General features: G+C 43.9%; 1 protein-coding gene across 1 annotated transcript in view; it reads right to left on the reverse strand.

Annotated features, from left to right (window-relative positions):
• The window catches only part of LOC146797527 (uncharacterized), a 192,741-nt gene extending 172,037 nt beyond the window's left edge, over positions 1-20,704 (reverse strand). The window contains exon 1 of the mRNA XM_085627565.1: positions 20,587-20,704. Coding sequence (XP_085483691.1) covers positions 20,587-20,608 — 22 coding nt within the window. The 5' untranslated portion in view covers positions 20,609-20,704. The remainder of the gene's footprint in view (positions 1-20,586) is intronic.
• Between the last annotated feature and the right edge of the window lie 932 nt (positions 20,705-21,636).

The raw sequence follows: 21,636 nt of genomic DNA on the forward strand, positions 1-21,636 counted from the left end.
CAGCAGATTGGTAATTGACCAATCTTCATTAGGCTTATATCAGGCACCCACAACAAGAAGCTTTAGAGCTACTGGTAACTCTAGATCTTCCTGTAAGTAGCTCCCCAATGTTCAGCACATCCTTCAAAATTAGAGGCTGCCGCTTGGGTGAATTGCACACACAAAAACACACAGACATATATACACACACACACCAAAATTGAAAAGCATGTATTGGAGATGAAAATGTGTGCCTTTTCAGCCTTACTTCCGAGGTATAGGTTTGAATTTTCAGACAAAGAAAACAGATATTTTAGTGATAAAGCATGTGGTGCTGGGGAGGCTTATTACTACGATTATAAGCTTGGTGCAGGGGGCATTGCAACTAGCACAGTTTTGTATTACACTTGTGTAAGCATGCCAAGTAGCTAAACCTTTTTTGCAATAGGACTGGAATCCCTGCCAGATTCACTGATGCGATCGCCAATGACAGTCATGCATTGGGTGGCCACTAAAGTGATCTCGTCTGAAGTGGTCACTACACACCACTAACATTAGCAACTTGGCTTGATTTTCATCGAACATAATTAGCTCGTATTACAGAAAAGGTTGGAGACCTCTACTTTATATACAGCAGATTGCTTCAGCTAATTTCACTTTAATGTGTAGCTTAGATGCACATTCCAGCTCTCCTTCTGCATAGTGTAGTACAATGGGTTCATCAGTGGAGGGTGCTGGTAGTATCACCAGTGCAAGTGCAGGAACTTATTGGTGAGCTGTCAAAGGTTCATATTATTGGCTCTTAAAAATCCAGTCATTATGACTGCAAACCAATCAAATGGGGCAAGTAATTATTAGAAGACTCAGTCATCGTCAAAATAAATCCCCAAAATTCATATAGTGAGGTTCATCAGTGAAGGGGTTGGCTTTACGTGATGAGTTCCATATTACACAATCAATACAGTAGTTAATTGCTGCACTAGTCTGAATACGAGTGGCCATATGATAATGGAATAAAGCTGTTCTAACCAGGAAATCAACCAAAAAGGTGCAACAAGCAAGGATTTTGACTTTTGTATAAAAAAAAAAACAAAAAAACATTGGCAACCTTCAGTAACGCGCAGAATAGGGAGCAAAGAGGTAGCTGTATCAGGATAGAGTGGCGTGTGGCAAAAGTAAATCTGAGTTGCATGGGAAGGGTGAGGAAAGGGGAGGAAAGCAGGAAGGAAGCACAGGGTGTGGAGGTGGGACTGGCTCCATGAATGAAGGAAATAAGATTTGTGGATAAGGTGTGGGGGGGGGGGGGGGGGGGGGAATTGGGACAACAAAAAGGAAACTTCCAGAATGAACCTCACTTGAGTCAGCAATTAGCACTTTCTTTTGCAGTGGTATCCAGAACAAAGAATGTGATTTGTGCCGCTAGATTGAAGGAGTCGAAATGCTGGTTTCTTCAGGGACCTATTGAAATCTCACTATGTCAGGTCATAGAAGAATGGATAGCTGAAACGCATTAACAATATTAATATAACAATAGGTCTCTTCTTTTTGTGAAGTATACATTGGCAAAGCCGGTAGACTTCGCCTTTAAAGATGAGAGCAAAGCCATTCAAAGTGTTACCCATACATCAGCAGAGCTGCCCAGATGTCAAAACCACAGACACCCCCTAGACTCTAGCAAGCACAAGCATTTCCCCAATGCGAGGGATTAGGAGCACTCCTCGGGTACTAGCAATTGCAAGCATCCCACAGACCCAAACAAGCATAGGTGTTCACGCCACACTATGAACCCCAGAGAGTCCAACACTTGGCATGGATGCTGCAGCACCTGAATGCTCACCTCACCTAAAGAAAATGACCCGCAAAGATCGATGTGATGCAGTTAAGAGCTCAGCTGGGGGAGTGTGGGAAAAAAAGTCTAGGTATAGATTTTCTGAAACTATAGTGAAAGTGAAATGCTGTACATGAGCAAGGAAGCTGCTAGAATTGAGCACGAGGCATATATAAAGATGGAGACTTTGACTTCGGAGTGGAGCTTGACTTTTAATGAAGGAAGAAGTTATGACTGAGTGACAAGGATTTAAAGGCCATGAAATTGTCAGCTTTGTAAATGCTTGTTAAGGAATTGGTTATATAATACAAGAGTGGGGAGATGTAGAAAAAAATAAAAAGGAATCAGTGCAATGGTCAAGAAGGAAGGGTCATATGCGAGAAAGAAAAAAAAAAAAAAAAAAGTCATCGATTTGTCATTCCTCTACATGAGGACAGTCAATAACTTTTCAAGTTTAGATTTCAAGATAAAACCTGTGGTTTTCAGCTCAAGTGTATATAGAAAGCCCCTCATTCTTTAACCAGATACTGAAAAGATACTGAAAAGAAATTAGACCGTCGTCAATGACTTGCTTGTGGTATCAGGGACCAAAGAAGCCTGTACACAGAAAATAATTGCCCTGCTTTACCATCTTGCTGAAAACGGGCACAAGATTCCCCAACAAATTGCAGTACTGTCAGAAAGAAGTTTGGTACTAAGGACATAAAATTGTAAAGAGCGAGGAGAGAGTCCCATGAGCGACCTTTTATAGTCTTAAAGCGCCCTTCCACAAAGAGGGAGGTGAGAATGTTTTCGGAAATGGCAGCCTACTGTCATTATTGGATTCCCAATTTTTCCCTAGTGGCAAAGCATCTACTGATGCTCACACACAATGATCAGTGACCATACCATTTGATAAGGAATACATGGAAGTCTTCCTAGAGCTCAGAAATATATACTTTGTATAGTGCCCACCCTACGAATACCAGACCACAAAGAATTTATGTTGTGCTATCATGAATGTGAATGGTGTGCAGGCACAGACCCACAAGGAGGCAAAACAGCCAGTGGCATATTTTTCATCTACACTGGACCCAGTTGCCTCTACGCTTCCTGGTGGTTTGAAAATCCATTGTTGTGTAGTTCCTAGGACCCCCCGCCCCCAGGACCTGCGCGTTCTGGATGACCTAAACTGAGGTCTTGGTGTGCAGACAGATTCTGGACACCCCCACAGGATGAGTCAGCCATTAGACCCGCTACCTCTACAGTGCCACTTTGACCCCCTGTACTATACAGTGTAGTAGGTAGTTTCTGGCAACCTCTGAACATGACAAACCAGATTTCTCCGGTATCGTGGAAACAAGATGGTATCTTTCGCTCAGTCACTCATGCTTGCTTTTCTCAGAATACATAGAATGACAATTGGAATGGTTTCCATAATTATTTATTGGAAAAGCATCAGTCTAATATGAAACATGGTAGCTGTGAGAATCAAGACCGGAGCAGACAAATATAATCGCTGGTACCAATATCGTAAAAAGTAGATACATTTCTACCATAGTGCTAATAAGATGAATAAAACCATTACATAAAATAGCGTTGGGTCCTCCTACAGGGGTACAACTGTTGGCCATGAATGAAAAAAGTGACGACCCTTGTACAGAATAAATCTACCGTGCGCGGGAACATGTTTTTTGTACGTCAGGTTCAGGGATTAAGATATGGTACCAAGAGCCCGATGTCGGCGAGACAGAAGTAAGCTACTGAGTAAAGGTCACCTATGTAAGACCGTTATGTCATGTCGATGGGACACAATGTATGTAATTGGTATGTACATGATGGGACTAACCCAAGGAACATGACACCATCGATGCTGCTAGTTTGAAAATACAGCATAGTGAGGGCATTGTGATTGGTTACCCACTCAGTGTGATGGCTCCACATTCAATTGAAATAGTCTTGGCCTGCCCTCGACATCAACACATGACAAGCACTTGGATTACTAAATATAAACAGGGGATTTTGGAAGAGAATAACATTTTTTTAAGGCATTCGAATGTGCTCAATCCCACAGCCCGTTCACCCATTCCAGACAGTGATTCTGAAGAGGACGAGTTGGACCATAGTTGTGCTGAAGTGACTGAGCTGTGCACCAAGCAGAGACCAGGCATGCTGGATGTGCAACTTAAAGAATTTTATCATACACCATTTGTATAAGGCCTCTGATAGACACGGTATCTTGAGAGCAGCATATGCAGTTTGTACCATGCATGGTGTTGTAGAAGCGTTTTACTTGTGCCATGACTAGACTGCCAGGTATGGATTTCGAGTCCTGCACATCTCATTTGGATTAACCACGTAATAATGAAAATGAAACGGTCCTAAATAGGTTATAGAACACTGTGCATACCTTTAATGAGCTTCAAGGGCCCCAGATTGAGGTACCTGAAATTGAAAAGATAAAATAGGATAGTGCAGGCTGTGTGAAAGATGCCAGTGAGATCTGGGAGTTTAATGATTGGAAACTAGCCCTGCCCGATTCCATGTTGCAGGCTAGGGTTAACCACCTATATGGCCTGAAGAATGTGGAAGGGATGGAATGTTGCAGACCTTTAAACCGTACAGGTGGAACCCACACTGCCATGCCAGGCTGAGAACATATGTCAAATATGTATTGTGTGTCAGAAAGTCAATGAAAAGAGCAAGACTTGTGAGCAGGAGTCAGTTAGGGAAGCCAGACGGGCAATTCCATCACCTTCAAACCGGTTTCTTGGAGCTTCTCTGCTGTAACTAGCTCAAGTATCTGTGTAGTTAGTTTTCACCCTGGCAGTGGTGGCTGGTGAATTTTGAAATTGGTAAGGCGTAAATCACTGCCCACATTTCTAACAGAAATGAGTGCAGCAAGCAATGCAGTGGAGAGTGCGCAGGGAGTGCCCGGCCCATACAAAAAGGCTTCCGCAACTCTGACATTTTTTTAAAAGTGGGAAACACATGGACATGCAGGGCATTGTACGGCACTTTGGAAACGGATTGACAAAACAGCTGTAGGTTGTACAAGAAATTTGAAATGACATCCTTAGACTATTCCTGTACAACATATTTTATTCCCAGAAATGCTTGGTGTCTTTCCACAATCACCAAAAAAATGAAAACAATGGTTGGAAACTGCACAATTTCTCTAACACAAAAGATAAAACGCAATTTTAGTTGTTCATTTTCTGACAGCAGTGATGCAAGCTTTACTCAACACACATGCACAGCATGTGCAGCAATAAAACCAGTATCTTTCACATACACAATGTGTAGGCAAAAGCAGTAACAGTTCAAGCTTCCCTTATACACAGAACAAAGTTCACACAAGCAGCAGCAATGCAAGCTTCCCTTACATGCTATAGCAAGCTCCACTCACTACTACAGAATGTTTTTACAAAAGGCAAATGCAGAGTACCCTTAACTAGTCTTGGCAAGAGGAAGGTATTTCAAGCAGCAGTGGAAAGGTTCCCTAAAAAAAAAAGAAAAAAAAAAGAAAAAAAAAAAAAAAACACCACAGAAGAAATGGAAATGCAGTACTAGAAGCATAGGTGTATGCTTTCATCATAACAAGCTGCAGTCTGACCAGCTCCTCAAACATACACACAGCAGGGTTGAGACAGAAGTGGTGCAAGCTTCTGTCTCACACAAAGAACAGATGCTGCTGGAAAACCAGTACAGTAAGTTGGCTTAACCCACAATGAGCAAATGAAACGTAGGCAGAGTAGAATAGCGGATGCAGTTTATAGAGCACATAAAAAATGATGGCAAGAAGTGCAACGTTTAAAAATACAGCAAACTTTATTTCTGTAATATGTAATCATAGCTGGAAAGTTGCCCCACTTGCCCTCATGAGTGACTTCTTCAGATGAGCCCTATTTTTTTTAGTTATGTTACTTGCCTGCTGTCTGTAAATCTGGAGCCCATGCCTACAACATTAGAAACAAAAGAATAGGTCCCAGAATGTAACTTGTTTAACTAGCTAAAAAGGAAGGACGGACTTAATGGGTCACTTATGAGAGAACAAGGTCTCATTTTCAGACTTAAGGGAATGACATCAGCTCTCTAAGACAGATGAGTCACTTCTCTTTTGCTTGCTTTCCACTCCATGCTTCTCTGAGGGAGTAAAGACAACATTTTCCTACGGAAAACTCAATTCCACTAGTCCACCCCTTCTCCATCTTTCACGTTCTAAATAGTGGTGTGTGAAGCTGATGTCATTAGATATTGCACCATGTGCAAAATTGCATTTTACGAGTTAATCTTCGCCTTCTGTGATTATTCATGAAAAATAAAGGAGCCCTCATGCACGTTTAAATTCAAAACAGGGAGGTCCCAATGTGGGTACTCCACTTACAAAAAGGAAAATTAACACCAACTGTGACAGCGGAAACCTTTTCTGAAAGTGCCCTTTATTTTTAAAAAGCCATTCATCCATCTCTAACCACAAATCACTCACCAGCGTTTCAAAGTTTAAACTCAGATCCGATGCCCTTAAAACGCCATTGTTTGGGACACAGAGTGCACTCCAGACGGCAGGTCAGGCCAGCTTCGTTGGACCGAATAAGAAAGGAGGCCAGCTGCTTTGGTCGATGACGGTGGCAGAGAATTGGGCCTCAGAAACTTCCAGATTTTGGAGTAACTGGCTGCAACAACTTGTGCAGGTTAGGAAGACCAGTTAACCCCAACCGTTTCCCACAGCGTCATAGGGTGGAGTCCGTAATGCTTATCGACCCCATCCCCATCTTAGGATTACGTTGGGTGGGGTGGGGAGGCAATGATTGGCATGTAGCAACGCCCCAGGCAGAAGCTCATGCCGCCCGGGGCGGCTGAAAAAAGGGACGCTACTGTGCATCATCTAGGGGAGGATACTAAAGGACCCAGATAATGGCAGGCCTGGGCTGTAATGACCCAAGCCCTTGGACCTCTACAATGGCTGGCACATGCGCTCTAGTGTCTGCCTGGTTGCCAGACCCTACGTAGTACAGTGAGCACTCAGCAGCAGTCGTTGGCAATAGGATATCGGCATTGGGTGTGTGCAGGGAAAGGTTTCCTATTTATGTGGCATCCACACTAATAATTAAATAATCACAATACACAGCTGTTAGAACCGGGATCCCTAGTTGGCCGAGTTAGGTACCTTAGGCCAAGTAGGGACCCTCACTTCCACATCTGGGAAAGGAAGGACACCTTCTCAGATAACCCCTGCCCACCCCCTTGGTAGCTTGGCACGAGCAGCCAGGCTTATCTTCAAGGCAAATGTGTAAAGTATTTGCAACCATGCTCCCTGTGACCCAATGGTGACACCACAAAAGGACTCCACACGAGTTCCATATAAAAACAAGTATACGTTTATATAAAAAGATATACGATGAGACCACACCATTAAAAAAAACATATGCGTATTCGTAATATACCTCCTGGCCAGATATTAGGTCAGCCAACAATTGTAAGTTCTGGAGGTATTAATGAGCACTTCTAGGTGATCCTATGCAGTCCTAATGCAAGGCTATGCAGTTCATAATGCTAGAATCAGGCACTTTACAATGCAAGACTAATGCAGTTCATGATGCAAACTAATGCAATGCGTAATACACCAATCAGGCAGTTCATTATGCAGAAATAATGCAATGTGTAATGCAACAATAAGGTAGTTCATTCCGCAAACAAATGCAATGCGCGATACAACAATCCGGTAGTTCATAATGCAGAATTAATGCAATGCGTAATACGCTCCAGCACCGATCACGGTGCTTCAGACAGTCTCTCCACCCCTCTGACTGACTCGCGGTCAGTTTCCATCACCATATGCCCCCAACACAGATCTGGTGTAAACCACAGTGCAGCTCCCCGCTCCGGCCCTGCCACTCCTTGGCACGTACAGGCCGCGACACGACTGGGACAGAGGCTCGCGCTGCCAGAAGGGGAGAGGCCAAGAGAGTCTCTCTCCGAGCCTGCCCCAGGCGCCGACACACGTTACCTAGGGGGTGCGACCTCTCTCTCCTCTCCACCTCTTGCGACTTGGGCCTCCGATGCAACTGGGTTGATTCTGGGCCGATGATAAAGATCTCAGGCTGCAACAGGGCACAGGCACACAGTGTCGCTGAGACTCCCTTGAGCCTAGGGTTTGCATGGTCACAGGGCAATCCTCACGAAGGTCTCAGGCTGCAAGAAGCACACAGCGTCGCTGAGACTCCCTTTGGCTGCTGGCGGCCCAGATCACAGGGCAATTCTTCCGAGGGTCTCAGGCTGCAAAAAGCACACGTACACGGCGTCGCTGAAACACACTGGACCTTCTGGTTCCCACGATCACAGGGCAATTCTTCAGAGGGTCTCAGGCTGCAAAAAGCACATGCACACAGCGTTGCTGACACACACATGGACTTCTGGGGTGCACGGTCACAGGGCAATCCTCACGAATGTCTCAGGCTGAATGAAGCTCACAGCGCCACTGAGACTCACTTGGACGGTAGGTGCCCACGATCACAGGGCACGGCTTATGAGGTCTCAGGCTACAACAAGCACACACACACACAGCGTCGCCGAGACACTTCTGGAAACTTTTGTGTTCCTGAGTTTCCACAACAGGGAGCCAGCTCACCTCGGGCCCTTGTGAAGTTACTTCAGGACACAGCACAGCAAAGTCCTTTCAAGCAGGGTGACACAGCACAGTCCCTTTAGCCTCTTCCTTGGTTAAAACCACCAACTGCAGGCCGCCCCCAGAACACACAGCTGAAGAGACTGAAGGAAAGGACTGACCCTTGCTGTTTCTTCCTTAGCAGAGGTTCCTTTTGACCACAAAGTAGTTTCAATCCTTTGCAGTCTTGATCAATCCAATGTTCAGGGGCTTCCGCTCTCATAGTTATACCCCTAAATGTCTGTGAAGTCTTTGTGTTCAGGGGAGCACCGACCCCTGTTCAAACCAGTTCTGGGTGCCTTCCTGCCAGTGAACCTTCCTTTGATAAGTGGGGATCTGGATTCTCAATCACTCAGCAGGGGATGGAGCCATTGTTTTATGGCTGCAGCCCAGGCCTCTTCACCTCTAGGGGCTACTCCTCCCCCTTACACTCCAGATGAAGGTCAGCCTGTTGCCGTCACACCTCCTCCCCCGAGTCAAGACATTCCCCAGATCCTATCACTTTCAAATCCAGACAGTCAATCCACAACCAGAGACACACAGAAATGTTAAAGCACAAAAGCCAAGCCACTTCTAAAAGAGTGGTTTCTAAACACAACACAAAAACCACCTTCATAGGAAGATGTGTTATTACATTGGGAGTTCAGGCATACTAATCTTCACCTCTCCAGCTTAAGCCTTTGGGAAGATAGGCTGGGAAACATATTACAGTCTCCCCATTCTGTCCTATGGGCAAGATGCCCACAACAGTGAAAAACTAAATGGAGAGTATTTCACTGTCAGGACATGGTACACACCTAAATACATGTCCTACCCTTCACATACACTGCACCCTGCCCAGGGGATACCTTGGACCTACCATAGGGGTGTCTGATGTGCATAGAAAATGAAGGGTAAGGTCTGGCAAGTGGGTGCACTTGTCAGAACATAGTTTACCAAACTGCACGCAGGCACTGCAGTGGCAGGCATGAGTTTCTCTCTTTAAGACTACTTGTGTGGGTGGCACAATTAGTGTAACAGGCCCACTAGTAGCATTTACATTACCATCCCTGGCACACAGTGCACTTTACTAGGGAGTTTACTAGTAAGGCAAACATACCAATCATGGACAACCAATTGCCATTACACTTTACACAGGGAGCACTTGCACTTTGACACTGATCAGCACTGGCAAAGTGCCCAAAGCATCTAAGTTGGCACAACTGTGTCAGAAAAAAAGGTCTAGGGGGAAAAGCAAAATGTTTAGCGAACTTTAGCCAAAAAGGGCCAAGTCCAACAACAGCATGTAATGTGGTTATTATTTTAGCAATGTGAATGCCGGATGTCACAAAGCAGGAAAATTGGGGGGGGGGGGGGGGCGCAGCCCCTCAGCCCAAAGGGAATAGTCACCCCTGCACCCGGAGTAGAGACATGCGACTAGGAGAGGAAATAGTCTTTGTTTAAATAACTGAGCTCATTATATACTGCATAGTAACAATACAATAAGATCAGCAAGGGCAATCAGAAGTGCATAAGCAGTATTAAACACTATTAAGAAAACCATAAAAGTCTTTATAATTGTAAGTGGGAGGGAAAGGAAGAGAAGGGAGGGAAGTTAAAATGAAAATCATAGAACAAATCCTAAGTGTTAATAAAAACAACAATAAATTGCCTCTAGGTTAGCCTTATAAGAAACATATCAATAACCATCTCATAAAATTACTCTAATATAAAAAGGAGGACAGAGATAAATTCCTTGGGGGTGGAACTTTTCAGAGAATACAGAAAAAGTTCTTGATACAACATTTTCAACTTAAGATATGAATTAAGAGGTAACCATAATGGTCTATTATGAGATGATGTACTTTGTATAGCATACATCGTATCTAGCGGATGAGAGCTTACCAAATCCCACCATGCTTTATAGGATAACTTGTCTGGTGAAAAGCTAGCTCTATCGGTATATCTAACAATTTATTCTTAGGGAAGGATGGAGTGAGTGAATTGGATAGTGTTCCCAAAGAAAGATAATATTGAAAGGGCTATCTTAATTTGAGCCCAAATGCTGTATCAAACATTTCAGGTATTGGGACATTTGAATAGGATATGCAATAAGTCCGCATTAGGAGGCGATTGTCTGACTATGGCCAATCTGCTCTCAAGGGAGTTGATCTGGAAGTTTGGCATGCCAGTTTACGTTGAGTCCGATCAAGGCAGTAAGTTTAAAAGTGAGGAGATGCAGGTATTCTGCACAGCCTCAGACAAGGACCTGAAGTTTCACTGCGGTTATAGACTGGAAGCATCAGGAGTGGTAGAGAGGGAAAATGGCATGAATAAAATTTAACTAGCAAAGGCATGAGCCTCCACATTTCTCAAATGGCCCTATGCACTCCTGCTGGTGATTTGAAGCCTCCCGAGCACCACCTGCAAAATAACAGGACTAGCCCTCCCCCCCCCCCCCCCCGAAATCCTGATGGGGAGGACCATGAGATTTCTTTCTGAATATTGTAGAAGACATAGTTCGACTATTACAGAGGACTTGCTAATGTGGTGCGTTCCAAATTCTCATCAGGTTGACTTGGCGAATCCAGTAGTGAGATCCAAACCTTGCTATGATTTGAACCCAGGTGACTGGGTTCTTGTGAAGAAGCATATGCCCAAGCCCCGCCTGGAAGCCTGCTGGAAGGGACCTCATCAAGTAATGCTTGTGACCAACACTGCTGTGAAGCTTGCAGGCTTTCCCAACTGGATACATGCCTGACAAATGAAGATAAACACAAGAGGAAGTAGGGACAAGTCCAGCTGATTCTCCAAGTCAGCTCGATTCTGGGTTTCCAAGGCATCTTAGGAAGAAGAGGTACTACCTGAGAGGTCTCAGCACGCACCACCTTCCTGATCAGCTGGCCAGTGCAGAGCCCACGAGAAAGAAAAATCTCCAGCTCGAGGAGAAATGGAGACCAAGGTTGAAACTCGGCAATCGCCGAGTTCCTGTTAACCTCTGGAGAACAGAATAATCCAACAGAAATGTGTGCACAACCAATTGAAGATAAAGCAGGAGAAGCACTAGAAATAAAGCCATACTCAAAAAGTGGGAAATGTGCAGCATGAACCAGAAGTAACCAGTAAATCGAAGGAGTTAGTGCATCATGAAGACCAATGGCCAAGAAATGAAAATGTCAAAAGGAAAGTTCTGAAAAGATAAAGGCCAGAGACTATTAGAGAGGAAAGAGCTAGAGGATGATCAAAAAAGAGGCGGAACAGGCAGAAATTACGGATTGACTGTGAGCAGCCAGAAATCAAGAGACCCAGAAGACTCAGAAAACCAAAGTATTCAGGCCCAGAATGGACTTACTTTTTGAAAAGGGACACCGACTTAAATGACTTGAAGCAAAGTTGATGAGCGTCCATGAAATACAGAGATGGTAGTCAAGGAGAATGAATTTTGCCAGATTTGTGAAATTTTAGAACCTCACTGATTTTTACATACAGTGACGTGAAGAAAAGGGAGGAAGGTGGCAACTAGTGTCTGCATGCAAAAGCCTCTCATGATAGGCCCTTGTTGTACCCAGATGGAGCCGGGAAACTAAAAATCAGGGATGTGTAAGTGATTTACCATCTCCACTGAGTGAATATCACTATTTTGAGTCAATGTTGCTCCCTTATGGAACTAAAAACCCAGGAATTTTACAAGTTCTGCACTGAACTCTGCCCACATGTTGGTAGTCAGGGGTCCATTCTTTGAATAGGCCTACGTCGTGTCCTTCCCCTTCATGGAGCCTGTGATTTTGCTTATTTATCCATCTGCCCAAGCTTCAACTTTCTGGTGTACACACAACATTGTAATGCTATTAAATTGGTTTAAGAAAACTGGATAATTTGCTGTGTTTGTTTTTCTCTTCCTGTAGTGCAGATGGGAGGAGGGCAGTCATTACCTTTAGACTTCAGAGTTTGGTATTTGAAGCCTAGTGCTACAGTCATCTAGATGGATTTTTAGGTCTGTCTAGACAGTTCAGCTGTTGCTTGACCATCTGTGACCAATCAAAGTTTTCAGAACCCTACTGAGTGTGACTTAGGCGCCACCCACCTGTTCATCTGAGTAGAGGATTCAGATTGGGCCAAATTTGTGTGGAAAAAATAAAAATAAAAAACACGTGGGCTTCGATTGCATGTTTTGACTTGTGGTAAACTTTATATTAGTTTCACCGGGACCCATGTTGGTTATGGAGGCAAGCCAATGACCATGGGTATAAAGAGGACCCATTTATTAAGAATGTTATGATAAAGGCAGACATTTATTGCGAAAAGCAGATGTTAAAGTCAATAGGCATTTAAGTATGGATTGTAATTACTCCATACTATAGCACACAGATAGGTATTTGATCACATGTAGGCCTGATATTTTGTTTGTAAAAAAATCATATGTTAACGTCCATACACGTTTAAGGGTAGTTTTGTTAGTACTCTGTATTTAAGCCTACAGAAGAGTATATTGTTACACGGAATCTCAACGACTGAGATACCAGGCAAGGGTTTTTGTGCTGTTATCCCCTCTAACAAATGGTGTGTATAAAAGATTTGTACTGTCAGAAACACTTATGCCCTCTTAGGAGGTCCAGTATTTTGCTTGGTCAACTAATTTTATAACTGTATGCCTGATTGTTGCCTTGTGGGAAAGCTTGCGCTCTGTATGGCACGCTTCAGTTGGTTATGGTGGCTAACACCACAACAGTATTTGTAGGCACGTTTACACATTGGGACATTTTAGTGCTGAAAAAAACCCAGATGTTTATACTCAACCATCCTTCTTAAGTGTCTTACTTGCTCAACCATCCGTGCACTTACTAATGCACAGAACCATGTGAAAAATACTCAAAATAGCCAAGGGCATTTGCACTGCTGCTGCAGATGTGCTGTACCCCTCATTTGAGAAAGGAGGCTTTGCTTATATTTTCTGGGTTTTACCAGCCCTGTAACAGTGGATAGTTTTTCCTGCTACTGTAGTGTCAGGGAGGGAAGCTTCCACTGGCGTTTACCATGCTGTATGTTTGTTCTGTGAAAGAGAGGAACTTGCACTTCTCGGCACGTTGTACCTTTTCCATTAGTAATGGAAGCCTGCACTCTGGATGCCCAGTGTGTGAGGGATGCTGTGGTGTCATCTGTGAAAATAGGATGCTTGGGAAACTTGCACTGCAGACTGTGTGCTGTACCCATTCTGTGAAGGAGGAAATCTTTATACTTCTGCTTCGGAAGTATTACTCACACCACTATTGTGTACCTGTATGGTGGTGCATCTGACTTAACTTTTAGGAATAGTCTAAGGACTAAAATACTTCACATCTTGCAATTGCTCTTTTATAACTACATTCAAAGATGAAAAATACTGGATTCTGGTGATTGGTTTGTCTGACTTGAAATAAAAATACTGGCCAAACCAATTACCCCGGTTTGCTCTCTTAAAATGGGCGTAAATGATTAATGTTTACCTGCAACACAGCATGCAATGTTTGATCTCACATTTGTAGTCCAATTAAGATCGGTTAGTGAATAAGTGCTTTTGTTCCAGATATCCTTGGGTATCCTTTGCCCCCACTTACTCCCTTTCTTTTGCATACACCTAAAGGCCCCTTCTCTGCTGCACTGGGGGTAGTAGTGGGGGTGTTGAATTAGAGTCCCCCATCCTCTTCCTTCCTCACATTGGTTTAGTTGGTAATCATATTGTGGTGCCCCACCACACTCCAGCTGGTGAGGAGACAACTCCTGGGACTAACTATTGACTACAAGCCATTCAAATGGCTCGGCGTTCGCTAGGTCAGTAGTGCATCCAGCTCAAGACACAATAGTCACCATTCTACAACAACTGCACATATTGGACACAATTCTTGTCACCATTCTACGCACAATACAGCTACTAAGCATACAGTTGTCCAAGTGTTTGCTCTTTCAGTGGTACATTCTTTCACGTTATATTGACAGGATAGCCCATCCTAGACAGATCCATTGTGAAATCTTTTTTAGGAAACCTACTACTCCCATAAACACTTAGAATGGTATCCAAGCCACAGGAAAGCTAACCCAAAACCCAACCACTTGAAGTCAATCAACCAATTTGTATAGCGCGGCTTATCACCCGAGAGGGTATGCAGGCGCTGTGGGAATCAGTCAAACAGCAAGGTCTTGAGTCCCTTTCTGAAGTGAGTCAGCGAGGGTGCGGTGCCAGTTGGAAGGGAAGGGCGTTCCAGGGTTTGGCAGCAACGTAGGAGAAGGAGAGTCCGCCAGAGCAGCAGTGGCGGATGCGTGATATCTGTGTGAGGGCAAGGTGTGCAGAGTGGCAATTCCTGGGAGGTCAGTGGAAGTGCAGGCAGTAGTTCATGTAGGTGGGTTCCTCGGTTTGGAGGGCTTTGTAGGTGTGGATCAGAAGCTTGAAATGGCATCTCTTCGGACGGCAAGCCAGTCAACGTCCTTTAGGTGCTTGGGGATGTGGGTCCTCTTGGGCAGGTTGAGGATCAGTCAAGCAATGGACAACTGTACACCTCGGCAGAACTAAAACTGCAGTGTTCTTCAGTACTCAGACCGACACACAATATTTACATTGTTAATTCTGTGATACTATTTCTATATTTTCTATTAAAAGGGAGAAATTAGGTATCACCAATTCATTGCTGTGCAGCTCACCACTGTGCTAATGTCTTATGGTCTAGGTATATCAAACATCCTTTCCCTGAACTTTTAGGTGTTTGTCAACCTCTGGTAGGTACTCTGCAGCATTTCTCTACAATTTTGCACCATTCATATAGCCTCCTGCCCCTCCTTCTCTTCCATCAGTGGCCAGCTGCACAACTTGGACAACTAAATAGCCTGCTTTGTCTGCTCCTCCTAAGCCTAGTCTGCTGATGTTAGGTATGGGTTTATGCTAATCTTCTCTCCTGGACCAATCTTGCCTACATTGCTGAGAAAGAACAGGACAAAAGTTGACCGCATAGTCCAGACTATCCCACAGAGTCCCTACACTAGCTGACCTTACTTTACCAAATAAGTGAAAACCTACACCACTAACCCTATCCATTATCACCGTACAGTGGCACCAGCCAGCCCCATCCTTTTTAGTTAGGTACACTTTATTGAAAAATCTCAGACTCATCCTGTGAGCATTGACTAAGCTACGCCCCTGGTCCCACCCTGCAAAATGGTCATAACAAGGGCCACTGGAATTATTCTATTGTCACATAATTATAGATTTTCCACAGAAACCATCTGCTGCATAATTAGCAGATTGACAAAAAAAATTGTTTCCATCTCAAATGGTTCAAAAGTTACTAAACATGCAGCAACATGTCGCGCAATGGAAGGCCCTTTGCAAAGCTGGAGAGGTAACCTTTCTGTTGCCTTTTACTATATTTGGGTATTAAACCAACGTCCATACATTGTTGCCAAGTAAAAATAAATAAAATAAATAAGTAATACTATAACAAAATGTGGCACATTATGCCGCATAATTTGGCTTTTCTTGCTGCAAAATTTACTCGACCCTGCTGCATAATTTAGCCCTCTCTTTCGCATAATTCGTGGCCCTGGTCATAAAAATAATTCCCAGAGAGCAATGTTGTAAACTTGTACAAACAAACCATAGAAGTAAATTCATATTAAGTGGTTGTGCATGTAATCTTAATCTGGTCTATAAAAAATGCTGTATAATATAAAAAATATATAAAACAATAATAATACATGGCTAGTTTATTACAAGTGATACTATCAGACAAGAACTCAGGCTCAATGGTTTACATTCCTCATTGCATCCTACTGTAGTTCTTTCTTGAGCCAAGCAGTAGTAGCTTAAATAGCAACCAACATGTTTGCTTTGCATCACCCTGCAAGAAGCCGCCTACTGCTGTAGCTAGAGGTAAGTTGGCATCAATCAGCAGATGCCCAAGATACTTGCCTGAAGGTCAGATTCCAGACTTGTAAGAGTTAAAGGCTGAATGCCCAGAGTGGATGAAAAATTGGACAAAAGTTAGCTTTGGACAACACTGGAATCCATTTACAAGGGCTTCAATCCCAGTCCTAGAAACTCATGAGAATCCATGAGCTAGTGTCTTGGTCCATGCTTTTCGGCCATAAGCACAATTCTCTGCAATACAGGCATTTCCATTTTGTCTTCTCAGTGTAGGCTTTTGGCCAGCCAGATGTTTCCCTCCCTTGGGACAGTATCTAGGCTTGACCATTCGCCTTGCTATCAGAAAGCTGTAGTCCCAATACTTATTCTGTGAGCATGAAGAAGCAAGTACTCAAGTTGGACTTAAGCTGGATAATCAATGGATCCTCAAGCCCTGTTGAAATTTCACATTTAACTCCTCTTCCAAATTCAGGCAACACCCAAGACTTCCGTATAACAAGTTCCACGTGGTAAATTTGAGCTGCAATAGAGAACATTTTGATCCAAGACTCCCTTACAGTACATTTTAGCTGCGATAGACCAATACAACTTGTAAAATTAGTCATACCAATAACTTATTTCATATAGCACTTACCTCACATCAGTAGTTCTGATTTTTTAAGTAAAAGATGTTACTAGTACCCAAATCACAGTACGGAGTGCGATATAAGAGTGATCCGTTCTACCGCGATACAAACTTGTAACCTTCAGATCACTGCAGCCGTTAGCGATGAGCACTCACCTCACCAACAGAGTTGGTTACATCTGTCAAGGTCTTAGAATAGCCATGATAACCTCGTTAACTAACTTTTTCAGGCATTGCTACAGGTAACACCCTAGTAATTCTAGTTACCAGGGTACAAGTCCTAAAAAAAGAAGACGGGGGACTAACCTAGTTAATTAGAATGCAAGTGGCATCACGGCGTGTGAAATCACAGCGATTGACACCACAGCGTATGAGACTGCGGCACGTTACATCACAGCATGTGACATCATAAGAAGTGACATCAGATCTTAAGCCCTCACATATGTTTAACATGTATATCATGAGTTTATTGGAGATATATATATATATATTTTTTTTAAACATTTTTTATTGTCATTTTATATTGCAGCGAGCAGTACACATTAACGTTACGATACAAGCTTTTACAATCCTTTGCAGCTGGTGTGTTTCAGGGTTCACTGTTGTCAATCGCTCAACCTCCTAAGTCTATCTTCTAAGTGAGGCCTTTTGATCCAGTATCACAGCAAGAAGCAGGCCGCAGGTCGACCAGTATGTTAGCATATTTTCGTGTTGGGAGTTCCTGGGTCTCTGTAACCTCAAAGGATATCCTTATACATCTGCTACTTAGGCTAGTGATTTCTGGGTATACGGAGACTATGCCATATCTGAATCTTATGCACAGATATGTTATCAACAGGGTAAAAAACAAGGGTAACAAACTGTCTGTCTAGGTCCGTGAAGTGCTATCTACAAATAAAGTGTTGTGTGTGTCTCAACCAACCCACAGATGGGCCAAGGGGAGCAAGCGGGGCAACAGGGGGCAGGGAGGGAAGAAAAGGGGCAGCCCCTCCCATCCGGATTGGACCGGGATCCATGATCGCCCAACCTCATCTCATCCACATAACCCTCCATCCAACAGCCTCTAGATTCCGGTCATGCTACAAATAAGGGAGGGGAAAGAGGGAACCTTGCAGGGCCATATTGGTGTGATCCAATGGTCGGGGACCTGAACTCTGCAGGGCTCTACATTACGGTGAGGGAGGTCCACTTTCTCCATCTGAGCTACTCGAGGAGGGCGGGGATTCCCAGGCATGCAAAATGTCCCTCCATTTTTCCGCCATGGGCTGGCGGTGTATCCCTCTCAGCTCCTCCGTACGCAGCGCTCTCTTCTGCTCCAACCCAGATAGGCACCTCCTTCTGCCAGATATGTGCTTGTGGCCCCATATGTGCTTTCCATGTGACCGCTACCCGCCTCCTAGCCAATACCAGCACCAGGTCTATGAACTTATTACCCACCTTACATTTAGGTGATCTAGGGAAGAGTCAGAGTAAACAGATGTGCGTGGCATAGTTAAGCGTTCGTCCCAGTATAAGTAAGTTTGGAGAGGACTTCCTCCCAAAATACCTGTGTGACCCTACACTCCCACGTCATATGCAAGGAGTCTACATCTTCTAGATTACACCTCGAGCAGCACCTTGGCTCCCCCCTAAAGGTGACAAAGATCCTATGAGGTGTCAAGTAAGCCATATGGACATAGTTGAATTGAATATACTTCAGTTTTGACCTCCGCGATACCGTCTTAAGGGATGCCAAGACTCTGCCACACTCCACAGCCGAAGTGTCCGTCCCAAGTATCTGTCCCATTTCTCACGCAATCGTAGGCGGGGAGTCAAAGAGGCCTCGCGTAGGGTCAAATAAAGCCATTTAAACTGGTGTCGTGCCATACCCAGGGTGATTAGCGAGTGCAACACACCGTGTGTCTCCGGCTCCTCTCTGCGGGCAAGTCACCGCTCTCTGCCAGTTCCGAGAAGGGGAGCAGGTATTTCTCCTGGTAGTAATCCCCCACATTTTCAAGCCCCACAGCTGTCCAATACATGCGAGCATATTTTTAGTATACAGGGAACCCCTCCCGATTTAGGCAGAACATTCATACTTTTGTAAGCTACATAAAACAATGTTGCCTTTTGTTTGCGTAAACTTACTCTACCCATAGTGCTTTAAAAGAAAAAATAGTGGTACTTAAATTATTTCAACACCTCCTCAGTGATAAGCACTATTTAAATTACATTTATTTTATGTAAATAGAGGGAAAGACCAACACATATATTCGGACAGTGAATGCATAGCTTGTAAACCGGGACTGAACAAAGTGAAAGTACTAACAAGGTGTGAGCCTTTGTTTCCCCTCTGCTGCATTTGCATCTAGGTGTGAGGCTCCTGACCGCTCCCAGCTACGAGACTCCAACAAAAGGAGGTCAGATGACCTCTCAGATTCGGCCTTTGCTATGGGCCCAGCAGGAGTCTGAACTAAGAAAGACCCTCCCCGCCTGCACATTGTTGCGGATCGAAAGACAACGTGCAGGTGCTGCAGAATGTGTCCCAGTGTTTGCAAATTACACCGGGACGAATCCAGCATCTTTTTAAGTGGGGCCCAACTTCTTGGCAGGGTGGACAGCTCCACCCTGTAAAAAAGGCAGGTTGATGCCGTTCACCCGTGTGGATGCCCGACTCAGGCTTTGCTACTTACCTAACATTGAGTTATCCACAGATGCTCCTAAAACTCCTCACACTGCCTATAAATGCAACCAATTCTCAAAGTCCAATTGGTGCAATTTTAATTTCAAAAACATGCACCAGAGACCAGTTACTCACCCTTTGAACAAAAAAAAAAAATCACCCTTGCTCCATAGGTTTTCAGCTGTGTTAGTTCAGTTTCATGAAACAAGACTACAACCCCCAGAATGCACAGTTTTGTTAAATGAAAGCAGGGTCAGGAGATACGTGTACAAGTGACCTACTTACACAAAGAGTAGAATACTAATCAGGAGATAAACAAAACACACACACACACACACACACACGGATTGACCGTTAGAAACTATGACGAAGAGGGCAAGACCACGGTGCTCATGTACAGCGCTCCAATACCTTCGGGTCAAGTTCGCGCTATACAAAAGATGCAAAAAAAAAAAAAAAAAAAAAAAAGTCCACACCATTACTGCTCCGTAACCGGTCCTGACCTTTTCGTCTGCAAGCCATTATTTTACAGAAGCCATCGGATGAACGGCGACCACATCGGAAAAACGACTTCAAAGAAAGCAAAAAGCCCGTTGTTGAGGATTGTTAGAGATGCAGGACTGGGAAAGAGCTGTATTTTTTATACACAAAATGCCTCAGTAAGGTGTGCTAGTCTGATGGAACCGAAAGAAAGAAGACGAAAACTCCCAGAACTCATTTCGTTTCACGCGAAGGTTAGGTCAGGGAACAGTGTCAGCCATGGAGTGCCCTTTTGCACCTGCGGCTCAGACTAAGCCCTTTGCCCATCGGCGAAGCATTCCAAGAAAACGTTTTAGAGCGGCCACACACAATCCTGAAAGTTGGGACAGGGAGGACTTGCGAGAAGGGCAGTGCAATGTTCCTGAACCAAATACAATACATTACTTTGCTCATCACTTCAAGCGCACGATTCGACCGCCTCCTCCACTTGAGCACCTACCCATGAGTTGAAAAATCTCCATCTTGAAAGCAGACCACCGCTAAAACAAATGAGCTGCTCGGAAGGTATCCTATCCACCTTTCACATAAAAAGGAAAACAAACACCACCTGGTTCTCGTTTTAAGATGGAGCACACCTGGGCGCAAGGAACAATCAGCAAACACAATGAATAGTCATTTCTGATTGGCTCTACCGGCTTCCTGTTAACCAATGGTCTCGCATGGATTTCTTTTTTAGCCAGTATGTTTGATCCCATGGTAGTTTAAGAAAAAGCTCGACAATTATGGCAGGGCACTTAGGCTTTGCTTGGAAATAAGGGAACCGAATAAATGTCAGGTTCTGTGTATTTTCGCGTTTCGACCATCATATACTGCAAGGCTGACTACAGAGCACAAGGAAAGATTTTTCTCATTTCAATCCCAAAATTTATTTTGGTACTTGTTGGCTGAAATGTTACTTCATAGAGTGTTTTTCGTTCAATTGTATAATTTCTCTGTGCTAAAAGAGGAGCATAGGTGTCAACTAGCCATGAGCATGACTTTCAGCCAGTCCTGCATTTCTGCTTCCTCGGTCCTGTTATAGTGCATATAAGTCCAGCCCTGCCAAGTTTCCCTGTATAGGTCTCACTAGCTGCTCTAGTTCTGCTTTTATCTTTGCATTCTGGGACTTGTAGTCTTGTTTATGCCATTATAAACCAGGACTATCAAATCACAGGATGCAAAAAAAGGTGACTGGAACAGATATTAATTCATAAACATGGGGAAACTTGCCAGCTATGTAAGTCCAGGCAAGATTAGTGCTTTTGGTAAAACAAAACACAGTACTGGGTGATATGTGCCATTGAGCAGCTATGCAGATACCCATGGTGTATCTAAGCCTAGATGTTTCTATGGTACATGTAGTCGTATATATTCTATAAGGCATCTAGCATTAAAAGTACCTACATTTAAAAAAAAACATAAGACCTCCTGAGATCCTCAGGACAGGAGAGGATTTCACGTCACCCGGGGCACCATGTTTACAGTGATGGTCTAGCAATTACCAAATCAG

This window comes from Triturus cristatus, chromosome 9 (genome assembly GCF_964204655.1).
Source record: "Triturus cristatus chromosome 9, aTriCri1.1, whole genome shotgun sequence".
Classification (NCBI taxonomy): domain Eukaryota; kingdom Metazoa; phylum Chordata; class Amphibia; order Caudata; family Salamandridae; genus Triturus; species Triturus cristatus.